Below are 22,832 nucleotides of genomic sequence, written 5' to 3' on the forward strand. Positions count from 1 at the left end.
GTATACATTGGTGTAATATTTTATTCATATGTCTTAGCGTGTGTGTGTGTGTAAGAGCCCCGTCAAGGGGTCAAGGTGAGATTGTAGGCCTACCACTGAAGACACTGAGTAAAATGGTGTTCAGGCCCAATGGCTAATAAGACACATTTAGTACACTATTAATTCGTCTTAATTAAGTGTTTTACACACAATAGCCTATTGCTACTGTAGCATACCGTGGCCACACACGTCTGAAGTTGCCTCATTAATTCGACCAGTTATTCTGGCCTGAGACCAGAGCGCCATTCTAGAAAAGAGAACACTTTCTTGCAGCTCCACTGTGATGTGTGTCCTTGTTTACACTTGCAAAAGGAGTGTGTGTGTGTGTGTGTGTGTGTGTGTGTGTGTGTGTGTGTGTGTGTGTGTGTGTGTGTGTGTGTGTGTGTGTGTGTGTGTGTGTGTGTGTGTGTGCTCACCAGCTGGTTAGGTGTACACACAAACATTAATCTGTAACGGATTCCTTGCCATCTGTGATAGCATACCACTGGCTCCTGTATGATATAGGCAGGTATTTGAGGGGTATAAAGGAGGCCCTCTACCTGTAATTTTAGTGTGGTGCGTAGTCTTGGTGCATTGAAATAACCAATGAAACACTCATGTCCATCCAAATACACCAATGGGATGAACAAACCTCCAATGCAGGCAGAATATATAACATTTTCAGCAGGAAGTTGAACTTCAATTAATTGCCTTAATTGGCTCAGTAACAAAGTAATTTCTACCAACTCTGACCAAGATCTAGGCCTATTTAATATTAGTCTAACTCTAACCGCAACCCTAACCCTAACCCACCATAATGGCATGGGAAACAATTATAAATGCCAAGCTCGTCTTTGTGTTGGGCACCTACTGCCTCCCTGTGGTATTAAGTGGGATTGCATATTCTGTACTTTTCCACCATTGTACTGTTGCGTCATGAGTGGATAAGTAAAAGTCTCAATTTGTCAACCATAAATGAATAATCTCACCTCGTTTCTAATTTCAGATTAGTATCAACGTCTGCAAATTGTGGATGTTACACCATGGCAAATATGACCCTCAAAAAACAATTCTTAGATTAACTTTAATCTCACAAACATTATTGAAAATAGATGTATACTATATATGGATGAGAGACCCCAATTTACATTATCCGTATACTGTATACATCAAGGTAACTGCTAAACTGTTGCCGGTTTACAAAATGTAATGTCTAACTTCAAAGATTTCAGTGGAGATGACAGTATCCTTCCCATAATTCTCCTTCAGGCAGCTAAATATCTCTCTTGTCAATCTAGTCATTGGAGTATCCTACTCTAGCAGCTTGTCATATACATAATTCCTATAAGCATATTTCAATGCATTTGTCTATGCACTCAATACATTTCCCAGGACTGACTTCCAACAGTACATCAACCATTTGATTGTATCTCCTATAGTAGTCCAGTAGGAGGAGCCAATGTGTAGATATATAGTGAGTGTACTACATGTACAGTACTTGTAAGTTTTGGCAGCAATGACCAACAGTGGTCTCTAAATCCAATCCACATTATCTGACCTGTTACCCCTTTAAAGCTGCAGGACGGAAAAGGGTAATCAAAACAGAGTTAAAGGGACAATCTGGGATTCAAACAACAACAAAGCACTCAACCCGCCACTTTTTTTGGTAAACAGCTGAGGAATAGGGCTGGAGAAATGTAACCACTGTCAAATTCATAGATGGAGCTATGGAGCAAAGAACTGACCATCCACTGAGGTCAAAATGATAGTTCTGAAACCATACAGCGTTTGTTTACAATAAAATTATTAAATTAAACAACACAATTATTACAATTATTTGCAAACAATAGACACATGTATATTATGGCTTTCATGGGGTAAGACAGTTGGACTAAGCTCATGAGGCATTTAAGTTATATTCTTTAATAATTAATTTAAAGATCCCAAAATGTATGTACCAATCTCGGATTTCCCCAAAGTGAGCGTGCCTATTCAGAGCATGAACAGAAAGAGGCTAATTTTAGATGATTTGGAGAAATAAAGTATGATTTGGTCAAATTGATTTGTATATAAATATAAATATAATTATATTTAACTGGACTGATTTTCACAGCACAATCTACTGTTCAATATACTTTTGAATCATGGCGATGATAAAAGGGCAACAAGAGGTAGTCTACATTTAGAAATTGGGTAAACGATTGTTTTTTATTATTGATTATCATTATCACGATCATCATTACATTATCATGCAATTATCTAATCAATCTAAACATGCAGTTTTCACTTCTGTGATGAGTCTCCATTTTCCAAGAACTAGAAGGAGAAAGGATTCAGTTAATATTTCTGCCTCATTTCCCCTGAGGTCATGACATTTCCACTTGAATCTTTATCGGTTGGACATTCCCTAAACAAGTTAAAAGTCTTATAAAGTAAATAGTCTTCGCTAACACAACTAGTAGTAGGCCTACTGGTAAACTTGATTCTACACAATGAGAAATCATAAATGATTGCCAAACTATCTTGTGAAATAATTGTAGAACAAGCTTTTACCTTTTAGAATTAAGATCCCTTAAATCCACAGGAGAGACAATATACCCAGCCGGAAACAATTACAGTATGTCATTAATGAAAAATCAATGACATTGTCATAACATTGCTCCCTCTGTCAACCCATGGCAACAATTAAAGCAAAATACATTGATGAGCACCAATCTGACATGAGTAGATAGACACAACAGAGAAGTCAACTTTTGGACTTGATGAAAACAAGGGGAAAAAAACTCTGGTTCAATAGCCTGGACACTTACTGATAGTGCCATCCAGGCAAAACAAACGCACACAGGAAGTTGTGATTTAGTCAAATGGAAGTCCCTCTAACCACAGATGTAAATACATTTTCATAAATGAATCAGCCAACAGCCCTTCTCCAGCCTGGGAAAGGCGCGGGTAGCACAAGAGCCTTTTGTCTAAGACCCCTAAACAGAAACAAGCGGAGGTGCACTCAAGGAAAGCTCTCAAGGCAGAAACCTTTTTTTTTTCCGTTTTTCGTCTTGGTCAAAAAATAATCAATTGCAAAACATAACATATGTCAAACACCTTAACACACCTCATGGATAGTGTCCTCCTGTCCATCCTTTCTCTCCCCCCTCTCCACAGATGAGCAACACTTTTCATTCAATTGTAACATTTAGCTCAGTACCACAATAATGCCTTTCCAATCTGAACACATGCAAAAGAGAAAAGCTAGCCAGTGGTTAACCAAACAAATCCAGTACCCCTCTGTTAAGTGGAGAAAAAAACATGGGTTGAGAAAAAAGTAAAATCTTCCCTTTTAAAATGAAAGCAACCTTAACCATTCCAGAGCAAAGTTACAAAGATTAGCAGGGATGATAGGGAGAGGGAGGTAGTGGTCCTCTGTAGCAAGGGACATACATTGGACATACACCCCCACCCCCCCCCCCCCCCCACACACACACACCTCCCTCATTAGAACCACTCAGCATGTCAAGTAGTAAGCTCATCAGCGACTGTATGACTTAGTCATCCAAACAAGGGCAGCATTTAGACAAGTGCTGTGTAGGTCAATAAGGTTATGCTAATTAAGAAGTACCGTCGATGAAACAACCTTGCTGCTGCAAATTCTGCAGACTTACCTATAGACAGCTAATAATAGTGAAGTAACCTAAACACCTACTGACACCCCCACCTAGGTTTTTTCTAAGAAGGTGAACTGATACTTGTTACCGAATACCACAACACTGGGGAAAACATAAACGAAACGAAACTTTGAAAAGTCACTGTAACCAATACCCAAAATGAACAGCATGTCAATTTGATCCTGCTTGCAGTTCACCTGTCTAACACTAATGCAATTCACGGCAACAAAGGAGTTAAGTCTGACCCAAACAGAATGAGAGAGTCATTCAAAAGATAGAACTTACCATCCACCAGGTCCTAGCTGACATGTCATAACATAGCTGCCATTTTATGGAGCTGTCTGTTGCTTTTCCAGCCATCATTCTGTTTACAACCTTCATCAGCTGCTGTCCAATGGTGGTTGAGACACGTCAAGGAGACATCAGAAGTGGCATGCTGTGCTACATGTAGGCCAATCCTTCACAAAATGCATGATGGGAAAAAAGCCAGAACACGACTAGTGACTTGAACCTCACCGCTATAATTACCAGGATCATGATCTGCATCCCTCATACCCCCCACCTCTCTCTCTCCCTCCCTCTCTCTCTCTCTCTCTCTCTCTCTCTCTCTCTCTCTCTCTCTCTCTCTCTCTCTCACACACACACACACACACACACACACACACACACACACACACACACACACACACACACACACACACACACGCTTAAACTTCAGTCTGGATTAATTTTCAAGAAGCAGTTGAGAACAGGAACATCATTCTTTTGTAAAGCCTCAGAGTCAGCTAGTGGGAGTGTGTGGCAAGCTGCCTTGTGAAGCAGTGCAGGCTGAAGTTGATTTGTATTCTTGTCTTGTATGTTGTTCAACTTGGACCCCAACTCATTACCTTTAATTTGACCCCTTTACAATATGCACCCACCTGTACAGCAAAAGGAGAACATATCAATAATTAATGTTAGATAAAAAACTCCAAAAACTTAAGACAAATGGAAATTCAATTTTGCTGGGGCAAACATTAAAGGGACAATCTGGGATTCAAACAACAACAAAGCTGTCACCCCGCCACTTTTTTTGGTAAACAGCTGAGGGATGGGGCTGGAGAAATGCAACCACTCTCAAGTTCATAGACAGAGCTATTGATGAAAGGACTGATCATCTTTGAGATCAAAATGGTAGTTTTAATAAATGTATGTATGTACCAATCCCAGATTGTCTCTTTTCACTGTAGCCGGACCCCCACAGTTTTAGGTAGGTATTTTATTCATACTGATGCATTACTATGCCTCATTTAACAGTGTTACATTGTTTTAACACTTTCAATAGTGTATTTGCTACTAAATTATTTATTGTACCAAGGTTTTTTAACAAATACTAGACAAGCAAGTATCATTAGAAAAAAATCCATATGACTACAAAAGTCATATTGTTGACCCCTCAAGAAGCACAAACAAACATGGTATGAATGTCAAACAAAGTGAATGGCTGCTTTGTTGCTTGTTTGATACACTTAAAACATTTGATGATTCCGAGTGACATGTCATTTAAAAACTCAGTTGAAAAGACCTTTTCTCTCCCACCACATTCCAAACCTCTTCACATTGTGCTCTCAATGGCAGCTTCATTCCCCCACGTGAATTGTGGGTGGACTCCACAGTAAAATATGAATGGCAGTGGTTCTGAACAGTTGGCATTCAGAAATCATGGCATGACATTTAGCAGAAGGCCATCGCAAATAATACCTTGAGTGTTGTTGATAGCAACATGCATGTATCCCCTCCCTCATTTACACACGCCTGACAGGAAACGTGGTTGTGTGTTCTTAACTCTTTGGCATCTGAATGATGGATGAGGATTCCAAGTTACCTAATAAATACAATTACCTGTCTTCTGGAAAAAATGAAGAATGTACATGAAGTTGCATATGTGAGAGTACACATAGTTTCTATATAAAATGGCTGATTCATTTTGGCCTGGTGAGAAGAAAATCAATAGGGGCCACACCACGCTCACACACCTAAGGCCACACACTTTATTGATTTTGAACAACAACTCGATAGTTTCATAGTCTTGATTGGATTAGGCTTAACTGTTTTGAGGTGTAGTTTTAATTGGATTTATGCTTTCTTCTTTTCAAGTACAATGAGAGCTGGTGTGAAAATCAATAGGCCAATCAATACCTCTGTGTTCAGAAAGTTCTTCTGGTGCAGCTGGTAGTGATGGAGGAGGAATTTTCTAGAGCTGCTATTGAACACAGCATGGGTAAGTCAAATCTTTTTTTTCTGAGAAGACATTAGCCAGAATGTACCAGAATGTAACATGCATGTCAGAGTAAATGCTGGAAAAGCCTGAAATCCCCACAAAAATAAGAAATGATGACTTTGCTGAGCAAATATGTGGTTTGGTCCAAGTAATAGATTCTCCATTTGAAACATTGACTTTAAACATTGGTCGAAAGCACATATATGTGTGCATTTGCTATTGTTTTGAGGATTACTGTAGGTTTGTTTGAATATCAACCATTGATATTATCAGAATTAGCTAAAGATGTTCTTTAATTTGATTCTAAATGCATTTGAACGATTCAAACAACAATTATTTCAATAATTCTAAGATGATGAATACAGTATCAAGACTAAAAACAACACTAGACGCACTACATATTACACATGTGTGTGTGTGCTGCTCTGCACTGAACTGGTGTATAGCTCTTCACAAAAATAGTCCATTAACATATAAGCAAGGTATTTCTTCCCATTCGGTTTGTCTGATATGTAATCACATGCTATATTGATAGCGTGCTGTGCAATAAACGTATGTGATATAGGCTTGGACTCTCATGACCCATATGGTAAGAGACTTGAACAAAAATAATTAACTGTGATTAATGAACAATTCTAATCCTTGTCTAGGCTTGGCAAAATGGAGCTAAGCATGTTTGGGCAATAATACCTTCAATCATACTGCTAATAAAAATGTAGGCATGGCTTGCATCCTAGAAATCACTCCTCCAAGCTTAGCTGTTATGTTTATCAAGCCTAATTGTTCCCTTTGTTCAGCCAGATGTCAAGCCCTGTAATGGTAACAGGTGGCCACTTGTTTAATTAGTCCACTTGACAAGCACAACCAGAGATTAAGTAAAATAAATTAATACAGACTCCTGGTAGGACAATTTTATATTTCAACTTCATATTTTAACTACTTTATGAAAAAATGCCATGTGATGTTTATGATGTGACTTTCCGACATCAGTCACTTTGTAAGTTGAAACATACATAAAGTCAATAGAAATGTCAAACCTTGGAGATACAGTATGTGTGAAGCGACTGAAATCAAATAGGTTCATTTAAAGATCCACCGCCATTAGTCAAAGAGAGACTAATTTGCACATAATCAACCACATCAGTCACAGTGAGGACAAAGGCATCATGTGCAATTTACAGGAGTACAGGAGGCTTCAGCCTTCCTTCATCAACCAATTTTGGTCTGAAGTACATAAGCCTTTTTACCGAAGAGAAGGAATGAACAGAAGGATCCTGGCAGGGGCATATTTGTTCTCATTTAATAGGTGGGTTTTACTCTTTATATTTCAAATAAATAATTCATGATATGATAACAATCAACTGTAAACACAACATATATGGTGCTTGGCTATGTGTCAGCATTGCTGGAGAAAAAAAAGTGTGTGTGTGTGTGTGTGTGTGTGTGTGTGTGTGTGTGTGTGTGTGTGTGTGTGTGTGTGTGTGTGTGTGGGTGGGTGTGTGTGGGTGTGTGTGCTTGTGTGTGTTTGGTGCGTGTGTGCTTGTGAGTGTGTGTGGAACGCGTGCCACACATGTTGCCAGTTCAGATTGTCTCGAAGACAACAATAGTGGCGTAAATTAAATTCACGGATCATGAACACATTACACGCTTCATTGAGATGTTTGGACCTGTAGTCGGGACAATGAAGGAAAGACAGAGGATTCTACACACGTTTACTTCTCTCAATATGAGGCTATACTGTGTCATAGAAACAGAGATTAAGGCACACATGTATACAATCAAAATAAATGTAACATAACTACATACAGCAGAGTTAGATAAATACTGGAACACAAGATGGTACTTGATGAAATAATGTACTACGTGCAAATTATCATATAGACTGTATACTTTTAAATAAATTACAGAGTTTTTTTGGTGGTATCGGTGATTTGTAAAAAAAAATAAAAAAAAATTAAAATGACTTTTTCATTAATATTATTGTAATAATAATTCAGTCAAATGACATACTGTACGCCCTATGTAGTTGTTATATCATATCTACATGTATGTCGTGGTTATAGAAGATGTATAATGTCCAAGACCATAATCTCAATTGATTATAATCTAAGGTTATGATCTCAATCAGCTTTTCCAGGTAAAATAATGCTACTTACAGCAAGAAATTAATTAATTAAATGTTGGAAAATGACCTTAGACCTACCACACTGGAATCAGCTAGAGGGGTTAATGCTCACTCTGCTCTCCTTAACTGCCCCAGCCTCTACCTTTCATTAGGGCAGACCTCTCTCTTGGTACCATGAATTGTTCTTTATTCCCCCCTCTCTAAATGAAGTCTCCTTTCTACCGTCGCAGGAGCAGGAGCAGGAGCAGGAGCAGGCATATCAGGCTTGCCGAGGAGACGGAGTGCATAAAAGCCTCTTTGTTCGATCTGACTGGAGATACATTGTGTAAAACAGTGCCTGACCAAGATGAAAGGTCTCCTTTTCATCCAAGTTACGGTAATCCTTCCTCAGAGTATCCCATTAATGTCCACATAACAAAAAGATGTCTACTTGTCAGAATTTCCATCAATCAGAAGATCTCGATCCTGAGATATAATAGCCAGTTAACCCATAATTAGATTATTATTTATTTTTTTAAAGGTATCGCTGTCAAGATATTGCACTATAGGAATCTCTGACAAGAATGTCATAATTGTGTTATGATCTGTCTCTCATTTAGGACAAATGTATACATTCTGAGTCTGCAAGAGCTTTTTCAATCTGATAGGAGCCAGTTCTTAGGTGGTGCCTGCAAAAAATGCAGGGCAAATGTTCACTCAAGCCCATGGCGAAAGTGCTCTCCAGGGAAGTTGGCTAGAGTCTTACATTTCTCACATCCCCTTGCCTTAGGACATGAAGTATGAAAAAAAACAACTTAAGATTTCAAACACAATAATTTATTAAAAAATGAATCTCTCAATATGTTTATTGCTATGATCTCAAATAATAAAACTTTTTAAAGTCAGTGAAATAAAAACAATATTATCACAATGACAACCCATGAAAAAAAAAAGTAATCTGTATTGAGTTAGGGTCCTTTATAAGGCCCACATGAATACATAAATAATCGAAACTCACACTGTATGAAGTGTGTTAAAACAGGCCCTCACATCTGTATTGGTAGAAGATGCCATTTGAAGAAATGACAGGTGACATGGTATATGGAAGAACATCATCCAATGAAGATGGCAGATACAGTAGTTGATGATATTAAGCACGCAAAGTCCTGGAAAAGACTAATTGTTTAATAAATATGGATAACTAAAAGAAACATCCAATGTACAGTATTTGCATCCCATTAACTTTCTCCGGTCCCATTTTAAAATAATAAACCCCTATAACCCATACAAAGTTGCTTCACAAATAATTTATACACATTTCATACAATATAAAGGGTCATATAACAGGCCCTTAATATCTGGTGCTTTGCAAAATGCATAACCTTTTTGATACCCCTTATAAAGCGTGGCATTTGCTTATGAACGATTTCTGAAGCACCTATGCAGGCCTTAAAAATGTTCCTAATGACAGCTTCATGAAGCCAGAAACGGTTATAGTTATCAGTTGTAAGTGGGCCCCATTCCTCTGATGCTATACAAGGAAGATCCCATGAGAAACTGTCGCATGAGTATGTATTTATAGTATATATTTATATCAAGTATAAAACATATTTACAAATCAACCTGGTAATTCAAATATACAGACCTGTTTCCCCATCCCCCAAAAAATCTCAGTGTGCACAACCAATCAGGTGATGGAAATAAAAGAAGCTGGAAAGTACAAGAAGAGACAACTAGCAGCAGTTGTCACAACAATCAACATTTCATTAAATCAACAGCAATCGATGTATACTCACATAAGCATAATATGCTTATGCTCTGTCTTTTCATTAAAATTTCACGAGTCTACATTCAAATCATCAGGATAGAAAACAGCAATTATATGATCAGGAAACATAACACTACATATAAAAAACGTCAAAACTAATGTACATAAAATATATCAGTGCACACAGCAAAAAAACAGAAAATACGCACAAATACAAAGTATGGCGTGACACATTTCACTTCCTTGTGTTGACTCCCCTGTAATGGCATCATATCCGTACATCTTTGGTTAGTGAGATAATAGTGGTGAACGGCACAAAGACAACATCTTCTAGACAGGCACTTAAAACTACCACAGGAATGGATAATACTACAATATGTGCCATGAAAAAACCTGGAAAGTAGACTTAATCTTTACAGATGGAGTCGTATCATTTTGCATGTGTTCGGTATATTGTACCTGGGCACAATCAAGCAAACAAGTTCTTAGATGGAAGAGCATGGTTATTTAGAGATTATCCATGTTTTAAACCATGGAAATCTACAAAAGCACAGCGCCTCTGCTGACATTAAAACTGCAAATAGATAACAAACAAAGGTCATGACAATTGGGCAGATTATGTGTCTCTATAGGTAGTAATCTATCTACGTATATCATAAGGTACAGTGTCGTGTCCATATAACTATCATTCATATAACTATTATGTCCATATAAGGGAATGGTGCATTTCAACAAAAGGTTATAAACTGTATCAGTGCAACTGAGCTGATATGGCTATGAAAATCAGCCAACAACTTTGACAACAATAACATATTTGGGTAATATTTGAACCCTATGTCATAAAGCTTCATAATGCTGTCATAAGACTGACATAACGGATATCATTAGGAGTAATACATGTTTATGATAAATTGCTAAAATCTGCCATACATCTGTCAGGTAGAATGATACACTAAAACCTTGTAAGACGACATATCTTCATCACAGCTTTATGGCAGAAAGTGCCAATGCCACACAGGACAAATTACATCAAGCAAATCTACCTAACAGTACGTAGTGTAAAACATTCTTTGAAAATAAATAACATGTAAGAAGTGATGTAAAAGAACCATTTGAAACATGGGTAACAATGTAATGTTAATGTGATCATTATGATAAGGAATGCAGATTACAATTACCCTCTAGCAAACAACAAATTATATTATAGAGTATTCAAGCCATCTGGGAGACAAACTAAAAATGACATTTGGATCCTGTAACAACAATTACTGGAAAAAACCAGCAAAAACACTGTTGATGTATGACACATGAATGATCAAAACAAGTCAACAGGAAGAAGGCACCAATGATTGACCAATGTAGCCAGTCTATTGGGTACTTAGTCAGCCTTGAGTCTGTTGTGTTGTCTGAAGGCAACAGTGTGGGCCCTATTCAATCCACCTGTGCCTCTTAGTAGTTTCCCTTTTGTCTCATCCTTATAAATAAAGTGTTCTCTCCCAAGCAATTTCCTCTTAAAATGTCTCCCACAATTTGACAGAGTAGGGCATCTACAATGTAGTATTCCACTCTCATGGAAGTTTGTGACCAGTTCTGGCACTGTCACTGTAGAGAAAGGCAAAGAAGTGGTGTGTATCCATTGGCCAGCCGAGACTGCCACCCGGCTCACATGGCACCAGAGAGGGAGGAGAGGGCAGGTGGGAAGGGGGGAGCTAGAGTGCACAGTGTTTCCTCTGTCAAAGATGGCAGGCCTACCGTCTGGACAGCAGTGGGGCAGAACTCCTGAATTCATCTACACATGAGTGCGAAAGTGGTGGGTAAGGTGCAGTGGCTGCCTGCTCCGTAAAGGGACAAACCACAGGATTTTCCAGCTCGTGCCAAACACCTCGGCCAGAGCCCATTGCCAGGACTTCTTGGACCCGCCTCTGTGAAAAAAGAAAGTAATGAAAATTACATACAAAGCAATACAACTAAGATTGGTTTAACTTATTTCAGTTTCACAAGTCATTGCACAAACTTTAATGACATTTTGACGTGAGATAAAGAGCAAATTACTACTTGTTAAACTGTTACTCACATTTCACTGGCGAAATAGGCCATTTTCTCAATGGTGGTGGTGTCCTGTTAGTAAGACATACAAGAATGAAACCCATTAAAACATGCTCAGAGCAAATATCTCTGAAAGGTTTGCATTAATTAGGCTGGCCTGAAATATTGTCCCTGATCCTTTCAAATGTTTCAGTTAAGAGAGTCGTTGAATAAAACGGTAAAGAGAATGGTGGGAAAAACAACCTTGTCCTGCCCTGACCTTCCCATGTTGGCTGCAATGACAGACAGCTGCCATTGAATTAATAAGATGTGTATGTGGTAAATCTCTTCAGTGGAACACCAACCAGATAACGTAGGCATACTGTATCAACTACATATTACACAGTCTTACTTGTACTTTGGGATTCTTTCCTGCATTAAAAGTGTTCTACAAATGAAATGTATGACTAATATTATTATTCATGCTATGCTGAAAAGCCCTGGTTGAATATGCCCTCTGAATAGGCCTTCTCTGAGTTTCATCAGCAAGGGGAAATGACTATCCCATGACTCTGAATAACTTGTCATGTTTTTGTCGATTGTTAACATCTTGTTGTCATGTTCATGTATTTCTGCCAGGTCATTGCTCATAGGATAACAATGATAAACAGTTGGACAGTCAAAGCATATGCCAAATCTGTTACTAAGACCTTAATGGATATCTGTAAGAAGCTGGAGTTACAGGCCTAATGACACTGCCAAGCCGCAATCCTTTATTGGCATGTACTAAAGGGCTGTGTGAGGCTGCGGGAATGACACATGTTTTTCAAGATATAGTAGTGGAATACAAGCTTAGCATTCCAGCTAAGATGGCTTACACTGCTGGACTCACATATAAGCCATTAAGGCACCTTAGAGTTCTTCAGGTCAATCCACTCACTATAAGGTTAATGGGTCTGGCTCACCTGGGACATCTCATCAACCAAGGACACTGAGTTGGCTGAGTTTACACACAAACAAACACGCACAGGCACACACACACACATTGCTATAGAGCAAAACGACATTGTTCATATAGTTATAAATGTTGGCTCTGTGTGGAAATGCATATTCTTTGCTTATTCATAGAAACCATTCTCACTTCCACTTTCAAGTTATCAATGCTGGTGTATGTGACGAATTAAAGGAGGATACTTCACATTTGTTTGTGTCTATTCTACACAGCCACCAGGTGGCTCAGTGCATTCTACTCACTGAAAGGATGCCAGTGATTTGAGTGTAGAAGAGGCTGCTCATGCCTCCGAACATCACCAGACCCATGATGGTGGACACTCTGAGCAGGGCAAGCTCATGGCGTGCTGTAAACTCCTCCTAAGAGAGATAGGAACAGAAGCAGAGGCTACATGTGACCCCCGCAAAACCATCATGGTCTATACCATATAACCCTGCCATCACCACTCACACACCTGACATCCCTCAGCCTCGTTTCTAATCACGTTCATTGGCAATGTTTCTTTAGGGGTGATTGCTAGGTTACTATTCAACCAACTTAGGTGTCAAGATAGGCATCACTTTTCAATCTTGACTTTACCTGGTCCATTCTAGTCAAGGGCTGGAAGTAATAGTACTGGCAGAAGTCCAGCGCCAGGGTGAGCAAACTGAGGACCTGAGTGTAAAAACAGAGCTGCAAGAAGAGCCAGTGGTTGTCCTCCCCGACACAATTATTGATCCTGTGAGGAGATAAGAAGAAGAAAGAGAACTCCTTGACGCATATTGTTTATTAAAATGATCACATAGTCAGGCTGCTTTCCAAAAATAATTGAAAACAGATACAGCCTGGGAGAGTAACATGGTATTTGGGCTCTACTAAACTGATGTTCATGTTCAGCGCAGGTTTGTAAAGATAAACGAAATGGCTGAGTGTGCGGTATTTTCCTTTTCTACAGAATCATGTGGCTTCCAGTGCAGCATTGACATTCTCTTTCACAGCATTAGCTTTCCTGTGTTACATTATTGGCTTGGGAATGATGTAGGTGTAGCCTCACCAGGGACAGTGGTGGTCCATTCTGCGTACACAGTGGCCACAACGACTGCAATGGTGTGACCTTTTAGGTCTCATCAAGTTGCACTTGTTACACATTTCCCATTGCTCTCGCTCTGAAACAAGGATAAAACCACTCAATTACAGTCTGGCATTAAAGCCATGTATTTACCAAGCAATTACAATGACAGGTACAGTTGAACTACGGTGTTGGTAAGTTGTCACGCGTATATTCTTTCTCTGCGTGGGAATTCCATCAGGGTGTACTGTAGGTGGGGGAGCGCTGGTGGAGCAACGATCCTGTTACCTGAGTGAGGAATGTGGGGGTCTGGTGGGAGTCGTCCAGGGTCTGCTGTGGAAGCTCTGAACAGGGCTGCCATGCAGAGGGCTGAGGCTATGTAGTAACCTAGGGAGAGAAGACAAGGTGGGTGAATGCAAGCCACTTTTGTAGCACGGCATCTCTAGTAGGCCTAGATCCTGAGGTCACAGTTCAAGCAGAGAGGGTACTCACAGGCAACTAAGGCCAAGGGGATATGTCCTTCATTGAAGTGGGGCAGCAGCACCAGCATGGGGATGAAGACAGTGTTGTAGAGCCAGATGCCAAACACCATACTAACACAGAACCAACCCATGGGGTCCACCACAAAGTGCAGCCGAAGCTTCATGGCTCCTGTGAAATAAATGTTGACGGAGGGCTTTTTATTAGGGCGTTACATCAGCTATTGCAATTGCCCTGCACTAATCTTAATGTAAGTGTAGGACTTTACCCATAAGAATTAGCCTACATGAAAGTAGAAATGTACTCATGTAATGTTGCTACTGTAATGATATAGCCTAGGCTACATCTGAATGACTGATATGCCAACTCTGAAACCAAATAGCCTAAATGAGTGAAACTCACTGTGACAGCCCCACATGCAGGTGTGTTGTAAATGATTGAAAGCAAGTAAACAATCTTTATAGTTCCTACCCTTAAATACACAATGTGTACAGTTACAGTACAATGGAATTATGGACAAATATCAATATGAAAGAGAATATTGCTTTGATCAATGAATGTCGCTCACAACACCAACGATTCACTCAGGTGCAAAGGAACTTTTCAGCATTCCATGTTATCCCAGTGTCTAATCATGTGACTCTGAGGTATGAGGTGTGTTCATGCAGTGTTTATGCAGTGCACAAGTACTGTGTCCACACCCCTTTAACTCTCCCCTCCCATATCATAGTCCAGAAATAGCATACCCACCACAAATAGGTTATAACCTGCAAGCAAAGTGATTGATGCTTAGCCCATGATGAATAATTGTAGGCCCAGTCGCTACTAGGCTACTATATCATCTGGTTAGATGATCTCGCAATAATATGATGATGTGATGAATCAGAGTAGGCTTGGTCTTCCTCCTAGCAACTGAACTTTCAACGTTAGCCTGGTACAGACAACGTATCACACTAATCAAACGTAATTAATTATTCTGAGTACATTTATTTACCGATCAATGTGCGAATATTCATTGCTAATAGAAGATGATACCCACTTGTTATCGCTCTCTTTTTCAGAGCACAGGTTCTTCCGTGACGGTAGTGTCCGTCCCTTCTGCTGCGGAGGCAGGCAGCACCTGTCAAAATTGTGATACTGTATGTGCTGCCACCTACAGGCCACCTACAGGCACTTGACGGTCGCCCGGTCCTACACGAGAACCCTTACACTGGCCGGGAATTATTTGTAAAATGTATTTATTTATTTAAATTAATTCTTTTTTTCACCACGTGTTATATGAATTACTGAAGGACAAAATATAAATATAATCGATAAGAAAAAAGTATATCTGCGTAAAGAAAGATTGTCCCGTCATGCAATGTAAAGGTCATGTTAGTATCTGCTTCCGCCTTCGCCACAAGGAATGTAGCCGGTTCAATAGATTTTTGTTGACAAGGAACGCTTCAGAGCTCAAAGGTTATTGTAAAAGCACCGTGTAATTAGTGCGAAAATGGCATCAGCTAACTCATATAAGCTCAGCTGTTCCATACCTGGCCATGAAATGGATGTAAGAGGTCTTTCAACTGCTTTTTTCCCTGATGGAGCCTTTGTGTCTGTGTCTAGAGACAGAACCGGAAGAGTCTGGGTACCCAACTCAAGGTACCGTTGTGCTAACTGTCAACTAAGCACATTAAATATAAACAAACGTTTCAAAACCAAAGTCATCTGGATATTTCACTGTTTGAAATCAGGCATCTAGGACAGTCATTTCACGACAATATGTTGTTTGTCAGACCAATCTAGCCTTTTAAAGCTCTAGCTAGCTAAATTAGCTTTGTCATTCACTCAAACTAGTCTAGGCAATTCCCCACTTTCCTTGCCAAACAGGTCACTTATGTTTTAACCCACTCAGCAAATGTATATCACTGCAAATATAATATGGTACAATCTGTCTAGACATGAAGTTATGTTCCCAAGATCACGTTTACCTAGCTACAACTGCACCCCGGCTGCTTCCCACTCGGGTTGTGGTGTTCTGAAATTTTAAAGTAAAAACAGTCAACACACGAGATGTATTGTGCCGGGTGCTTTGCGTCTTTTCTGTTATTCTGCTAACAACGCGTGATGTCGAAGACTCTTATTTTGATTAGGGGAAAGCATGCGGATAAAAACATCAGTTCTGGTTCTTTTTTTTCTGTTAGAGTCTTGGGTGTGCAACCCCAGTCGGGTTGAGTAATGTTGTCCTAGCTGTCTAGCTCCACAGAATTACAGTAGATATGGATAGAAATCAGTAGCTGTTATAATACTTTTCTAATTCTTGACACATGGCTAATTTATTTCCTCTTTTTCTTCTCTTTTTACAGCCCAGACAGGGGTTTCACAGAAATGCAATGTATGACAGGGCATTCAAACTTTGTATCCTGTGTGTGCATTATCGCACCCAGTGAAACATATCCTAGAGGACTTATAGCCACAGGTGGAAATGACCACAACATATGTGTGTTTTCACTGGACCAACCACAACCCTTGTTCACTCTCAAGGGCCACAAAAACACAGGTAATGTACTGACACTCACAATACCTACTGATGACAGATCCACAAGATGTTTCATAGAGATATGATTGCTTACTTGATTACCTACTGTATCACATTCACAGTTTGCACTCTCTCCTCTGGGAAATTTGGAACACTATTGAGTGGCTCATGGGACACCACAGCAAAAGTCTGGCTCAATGAGAAGTGCATGATGACCTTACAGGTAATCAACAGAGACACTTTATCTAGTTGGATTTTTATTTCACCCCCATTTATTAGGATCATAATGAGTGGGTGCTGAAATCTGCACTGAGGTTCCAGCAACTATGAATTGAGTGACCAAGGTTTGTATTATCTTTGAATTGTAGGGTCACACTGCAGCAGTATGGGCTGTGGTCATTCTACCTGAACAAGGCCTTATGCTGTCCGGATCAGCAGATAAGACCATCAAGCTGTGGAAGGCGGGGCGCTGTGAGAAGACATATACTGGTGAGAGACTTGGGGCAGCTAAACCGCTGAAGAGGGTTGCACAACTCTGATCTGCAAGTGCCGGAGTGTATGCAGGTTTTTGTTATTGCATGTAAGAGTTTACAGTAGGAGCAAACAGGAGAAAGCAAAATGACAAGTGGCATGTAACATGTTTTATTTCTGTGTAAATGTGTCACAGGTCACGAGGACTGTGTAAGGGGGCTTGCAGTGATCAGCGACTTGGAGTTCTTCTCTTGCAGCAATGACACTAGTATTAGGAGGTGGCTGGTGACTGGCGAATGTGTGCAGGTCTACTACAGCCACACCAACTACATCTACAGCCTGGCTGTCTTCCCCAATGCCCAAGGTACGGGCAACCAGCATGCACTAGGCTAGGTCTCATTCAAATACCCAGAATCAACTGTGCAATGTTTATTTTTATCAATTCAATTCAATTGTCTTGGTTTATTTTCGGCTCGTCAATTCTGATATGCTATTTACATCTGATGTATATCTGCTATGCTGTTTGTCTAGATCTCTGCTGCTAATGGCAAACCCAATTTAGCCTTTATGGATGTAAAAAGTACACTCATTGATCCATCTCATGACTAATGCCTCTTAGCCCTAATCTCAGACTGTCGATGCTCTGCTCTCAGATTTTGTAAGCACAGGAGAGGACCGGACGTTGAGGATATGGAAGCAGGGCGAATGTACCCAGACCATCCGTCTCCCAGCCCAGTCAGTGTGGTGCTGCTGTATCCTGCCTAATGGAGATATAGCTGTGGGTGCCAGGTAACCAGACCCTATTCTCAATTGGTTTCAATTACAGAAGACCATAATACTGCCTTCTCTGCGGTCCCTTCTTCCTCTCTTCATGGCTTCACTCCCTCATTAGAGCTGATCCAACAGATGGATCAAGAGGAGGAAGGATCAATGTTCCTAATGTCTCCTCGTGCATGTGTGTGCCATTCACTCAACAGTGACGGTATTATCCGAGTGTTTACTGAGTCTGAGGACCGTATTGCCAGTGCCCAAGACCTACAGGCCTTTGAGGATGAGCTCTCCAAGACCACTATCGACCCCAAGACTGGGGACTTGGGAGACATCAAGATGGAGGATCTACCAGGAAGGGACCATCTAGATGAGCCAGGTAATTTATTTGATTGATTTTGTATATGTTCCATTTGTAGAAATCAAATGTGAAGTAGACACAACACTGTTGGCTATAATACGACTGTTAGGGTTAATCAAAGGTTGGACAGTTGTCATGGGCAGGCATGTGTTAGAAGTGTTCGTGCACTCTCAGGGAATCGCGACGGACAGACTCGGCTCATCAAAGACGGAGACAAAGTGGAGGCGTACCAGTGGAGTGTGAGCGACAGCCGCTGGATGAAGATCGGGGACGTTGTAGGAGGGTCTAACCAGCAGACCTCCAAGAGAGTGATGTATGAGGGGAAGGTGAGAGAGGCATCCACCATTACTTTGGGTAATGGTACTGGTTTCAACAACATTGCCAGGCTGTTTTAATTCACATTAGTGAAACTTTAAAAATGAATATAGTAAATAACTCATATCTAATTCAAAACACAAGGCAAGCAAAATCACACAAGGCTTGGCAGGGAATATGGAATTATCAGTTCACCAATTGAACAATGTTACTTGCATCAACTTCTAGTTGCATTCAAGCATGAAGACAGTGTTGTCGAGCCAGATGCCGAACACCATACTAACACAGAACCAACCCATGGGGTCCACCACAAAGTGCAGCCGAAGCTTCATGGCTCCTGTGAAATAAATGTAGACGGAGGGCTTTTTATTAGGGCGTTACATCAGCTATTGCAATTGCCCTGCACTAATCTTGATGTAATAATACAATAACGGCAGTTGACAAATCCTTTACCCATAAGAATTAGCCTACATGAAAGTAGAAATGTACTCATGTAATGTTGCTACTGTAATGATATAGCCTAGGCTACATCTGAATGACAGATATGCCAACTCTGAAACCAAATAGCCTAAATGAGTGAAACTCACTGTGACAGCCCCACATGCAGGTGTGTTGCAAATGATTGAAAGCAAGTAAACAATCTTTATAGTTCCTACCCTTACAAGGGTTGGCAGGGAATATGAAATTGTCAGTTCACCAATTGAACAATGTTACTTGCATCAACTTCTAGTTGCATTCAAGCATGTCCCGAAATCCCTTCTAGGAGTACGACTTTGTCTTCACCATCGACGTAAACGAGGGAGGGCCGTCCATGAAGCTACCTTACAATGTCGCAGAGGACCCCTGGCTGACGGCACACAACTTCCTGCAGAAGAATGACATCAGCCCCATGTTCCTGGACCAGGTGGCCAACTTCATCATTGAGAACACCAAAGGACACAATATTGGACCGGCCCAGCCCGGCAACGCCGACCCATTCACTGGTAGGCAAAATGCTGGCCATTTGCACTCATCTGAGCCCCCAGGCAGCCCATTGGGCAGCCCATTTTTTGTTATTGTAACAGGATTTTCATTCCTGTATGAATTTCATACTTGATATATTTACATGTGATCTTCACCGATCAACTGCATCACACTTAAAAGTTACTTCAACATCAACCAGCGGATGCTAGCTGGCTAGTAATGCTGCCAGTGTAGCATAACAGTTGTTAGCATGTTAGGTCATTTTCTGCCTCTGTGGTGGCAGTTTGCAGACGATGTACAATGATTTCGTTCAAATATGTTCTTAGCGACACCCAAAACAACATAGCAGGCTAATGATGAAACAACATTGGTGTCAGGTTGAAGAGAATGGTGAGGATAAGTTTTGCGTATCAAACTTATCCTCAAACTGGCACAACCCTGCAGCTTTCCCCAAAGTGAGGGGCGTGGTCTTATGGATTCCCATTTGTTATCTATAGCCGTCTCGCCCTATTGCTGTAACTTAATATGTTTTCACTTTACATACTGCTTTTGGTCTCTATGTTATCTTCATGATGTATTGTATGCTATACAGGGCTTGTCAGACTTATAGTAATTTCAACCTGGTTTGTTGCAGGTTCAGGTCGATATATCCCTGGGGCCTCTGACGGCAGGTCAGGTTTTGGTGCTGATCCATTTACAGGTAAATACAGTTATTTTAGTTTTTAGTTTGTTTGGTGAGAGCGTGCATGCATATATTGTATGACTATGGTATTTCGCCAGGCTCTGGGCGGTACATCCCAGGATCAGGGACAGCAACAGGAGCTCCTGTGGGTGTAGCAGATCCCTTCACAGGTAAGAGTCACCGTACAGTAGCTCCCTCTCTATGCCTAGGCCTCATATCAAGCGAATCCACAGTACAATGAAAATTGCCTGCACATTAAGACCGATAAGAGTCCGGTCTTTGTTTTGATTAAGAGGTAACACTTCTCTCTCGCTCTCCTCAGGTGGAGGTGCCTACTCCTCAGCTGCCCTCAAACAGTCCTCCAAAAACATCTACTTCCCCAAGACAGACGGAGTGAGCTTTGAGCAGGCCAATGCCACACAGATACTTGGTAATCACCATTGCGCTGTAATGTGAAACACTGTATCACAATGTCTGGCAGCGAATTAATTTGAATAACGCAATTCACGTCTTTATGAACTAGGTTGTTAGCCAGTTATCTGACTAAGTAAAGGGTAAACAAATGGCCTCTCTTGCGAGATAAAGATTTGATAAACTGTATATATCTGTATATGTATAACTAGAACTGTCTAAGTATATCTTTATCCCTTGCACCACCAGCCAAGCTGAAGGAGCTGAACAATGGAGCCCCACAAGAACACAAGCTCCCGGAGGAGGTGCTGGAGAGCCTGGAGAAGCTCCTAGCGTGTGTCTGTGACCCCGGCGCCTCAGAACAGCCCACCACTGACCAGATCACCCTCCTGTGGAAGATCTCTCACTGGCCAGAAGGTACCACACACATAGCATCTAAAACTGCATCACTCAATGTTACATGCCACTTGACGCCTGTTATTGTAAAGTTAGTTACCCATGTAACTTTTCTGATGTGATCGTTCTATGGGTATTTCAAACATGTGAAAACAAAATAACAGATAACAGTGTTCAAAAACAGATGTTCCATTGCTTTTTTTCTTGGGTGATCTACCTCTGATCAACCTACCTTGTTCTCCAGACATAGTCTTCCCCATTCTGGACATCTTGAGGCTGGCAGTGCGCCACCCGCAGGTCAACGAGCACCTGTGCGGTGAGGAGGATGGCGTCCAGTTCTGCAATCACCTCCTGAGCCTGATGAAGCCGCAAGGCCGTCCGGCTAATCAGATGCTGGCCCTGCGGACTCTGAGCAACTGCTTCAGCGGCTGGCGTGGCCGAGCCCTCCTCCTTGCCCAGCGCGAAACGGTCCTGGCCCGCGCCGCCGACCTCTGCTCCGTCTGCAACAAGAATATTCACATCGCCCTGGCCACGCTGGTGCTCAACTATGCTGGCTGCCTGCACGGCCAGCCAGACCTGGAGGCCAAGGCCCAATGCCTCTCTGTGGCCAGCACGGCCCTGGAATCTGTGCAGGACAAGGAGGGCGTTTTCAGGCTCCTGGTGGCCCTGGGGACCACAGTGTTCGCTGACCAGACGGCCCAGGACCTGGCACGCTCTCTGGGGGTCACCTCCCAGATCGCCAAGTACACCTCTGTGTCTGACCCGGCCAAGGTTGGGGAGTGCTGCCAGCTTGTTTTAAAAGAACTGCAGTGATTTTTCAATGTTAATGATATATCTATGACACCTTCCCCCCCTATATTATTACTCCCTGTTCAGCTCAAACATTTGTGGTGGAGACTTGATTGATTGCATGTGCTGCAATAAAAAGAGATGTATAAATTAAACCTTTAATAAATCATTGGTTTTCTTTATTAGTGCTATTGTGAATGATTAAAAAAACAATAAATATATGAAGTCAAGAGAGGGTCGCAGACTGCAACTGATTTCGGCAAAACTACCCACAAGCAATGCAGTGTAGTTACAGAGTTGGAACGAAGGAAAGGTTCATTTGTAATCTGGATCAACAGGTTCAACCAGGTGAGGTGGTGGGAGTGATGCATTAGAGAATTATGTGTTCCAGTACATTCAAAGTATGTTTGTGATGCAGCATTATACAGCATTTATTCTCACAGGGTGGTTCTTTACCACAGATAATACTATTTATACTACAATAGTATCAGAGAATGGAGCCAAATTGTACAATTTATTTGTGTTGATTACTGCAGTACTTTTGAATTTGGGCTCATCTCACTTGAATATTTTAGTTCTCACCATGTATAAACATAACGCAGTTGTTTACCATTTTTGGATATTAAAACGTATTTATCTGTGTGTATATGTCTCCCTGTATGGTGAGGTTATTTTTACTATCTACTATTATTTTTACAAAAAAAGATGAGCAAATTAGTTTGAATAACTGAAACCGGACTCTTACATCAATCATTCAAAGTTTACTGGGAACATTAAATGACAT

At 40.9% G+C, this 22,832-nt stretch overlaps 2 protein-coding genes across 2 annotated transcripts; one reads left to right on the forward strand and one right to left on the reverse strand.

Annotated features, from left to right (window-relative positions):
* Window positions 1-8,889: 8,889 nt before the first annotated feature.
* On the reverse strand, window positions 8,890-15,475 carry zdhhc21 (zDHHC palmitoyltransferase 21). Its single transcript, XM_083671264.1, has 8 exons — window positions 15,414-15,475; window positions 14,387-14,545; window positions 14,183-14,281; window positions 13,880-13,991; window positions 13,426-13,564; window positions 13,089-13,205; window positions 11,884-11,927; window positions 8,890-11,731 (listed from the first exon to the last, which is right to left on the reverse strand). The coding sequence occupies exons 2-8, from the start codon at window positions 14,538-14,540 to the stop codon at window positions 11,599-11,601; spliced, it is 798 nt and encodes a 265-aa protein (XP_083527390.1). The 5' UTR covers window positions 14,541-14,545; window positions 15,414-15,475; the 3' UTR covers window positions 8,890-11,598.
* A 315-nt stretch (window positions 15,476-15,790) lies between these two features.
* Window positions 15,791-22,483, forward strand: plaa (phospholipase A2-activating protein). The gene is made up of 14 exons (XM_083681566.1): window positions 15,791-16,015; window positions 16,720-16,913; window positions 17,015-17,115; window positions 17,261-17,381; window positions 17,560-17,727; window positions 18,017-18,152; window positions 18,341-18,510; window positions 18,667-18,818; window positions 19,571-19,790; window positions 20,405-20,470; window positions 20,551-20,622; window positions 20,775-20,882; window positions 21,113-21,280; window positions 21,504-22,483. Exons 1-14 carry the CDS (start codon window positions 15,867-15,869, stop codon window positions 22,070-22,072), a joined length of 2,394 nt encoding a protein of 797 aa, XP_083537692.1. The 5' UTR covers window positions 15,791-15,866; the 3' UTR covers window positions 22,073-22,483.
* The last annotated feature ends 349 nt before the right edge of the window (window positions 22,484-22,832 follow it).

Source organism: Argentina silus (genome assembly GCF_951799395.1).
Source record: "Argentina silus genome assembly, chromosome: 1".
Classification (NCBI taxonomy): Eukaryota; Metazoa; Chordata; class Actinopteri; order Argentiniformes; family Argentinidae; genus Argentina; species Argentina silus.

Bases quoted from the DNA above. Each gene is read 5' to 3' on its own strand.
- plaa (XM_083681566.1), top strand. From the start codon at position 15,867: ATGGCATCAGCTAACTCATATAAGCTCAGCTGTTCCATACCTGGCCAT. The intron at 16,016-16,719 runs GTACCGTTGTGC...CTCTTTTTACAG, and splicing joins GTCTGGGTACCCAACTCAAG to CCCAGACAGGGGTTTCACAG. The intron at 17,728-18,016 runs GTACGGGCAACC...CTCTGCTCTCAG, and splicing joins TGTCTTCCCCAATGCCCAAG to ATTTTGTAAGCACAGGAGAG.
- zdhhc21 (XM_083671264.1), bottom strand. From the start codon at position 14,540: ATGAAGCTTCGGCTGCACTTTGTGGTGGACCCCATGGGTTGGTTCTGT. The intron at 14,282-14,386 runs GTGAGTACCCTC...TTCTCTCCCTAG, and splicing joins CCCCTTGGCCTTAGTTGCCT to GTTACTACATAGCCTCAGCC. The intron at 11,732-11,883 runs GTGAGTAACAGT...CTTTTTTCACAG, and splicing joins GCCTATTTCGCCAGTGAAAT to AGGCGGGTCCAAGAAGTCCT.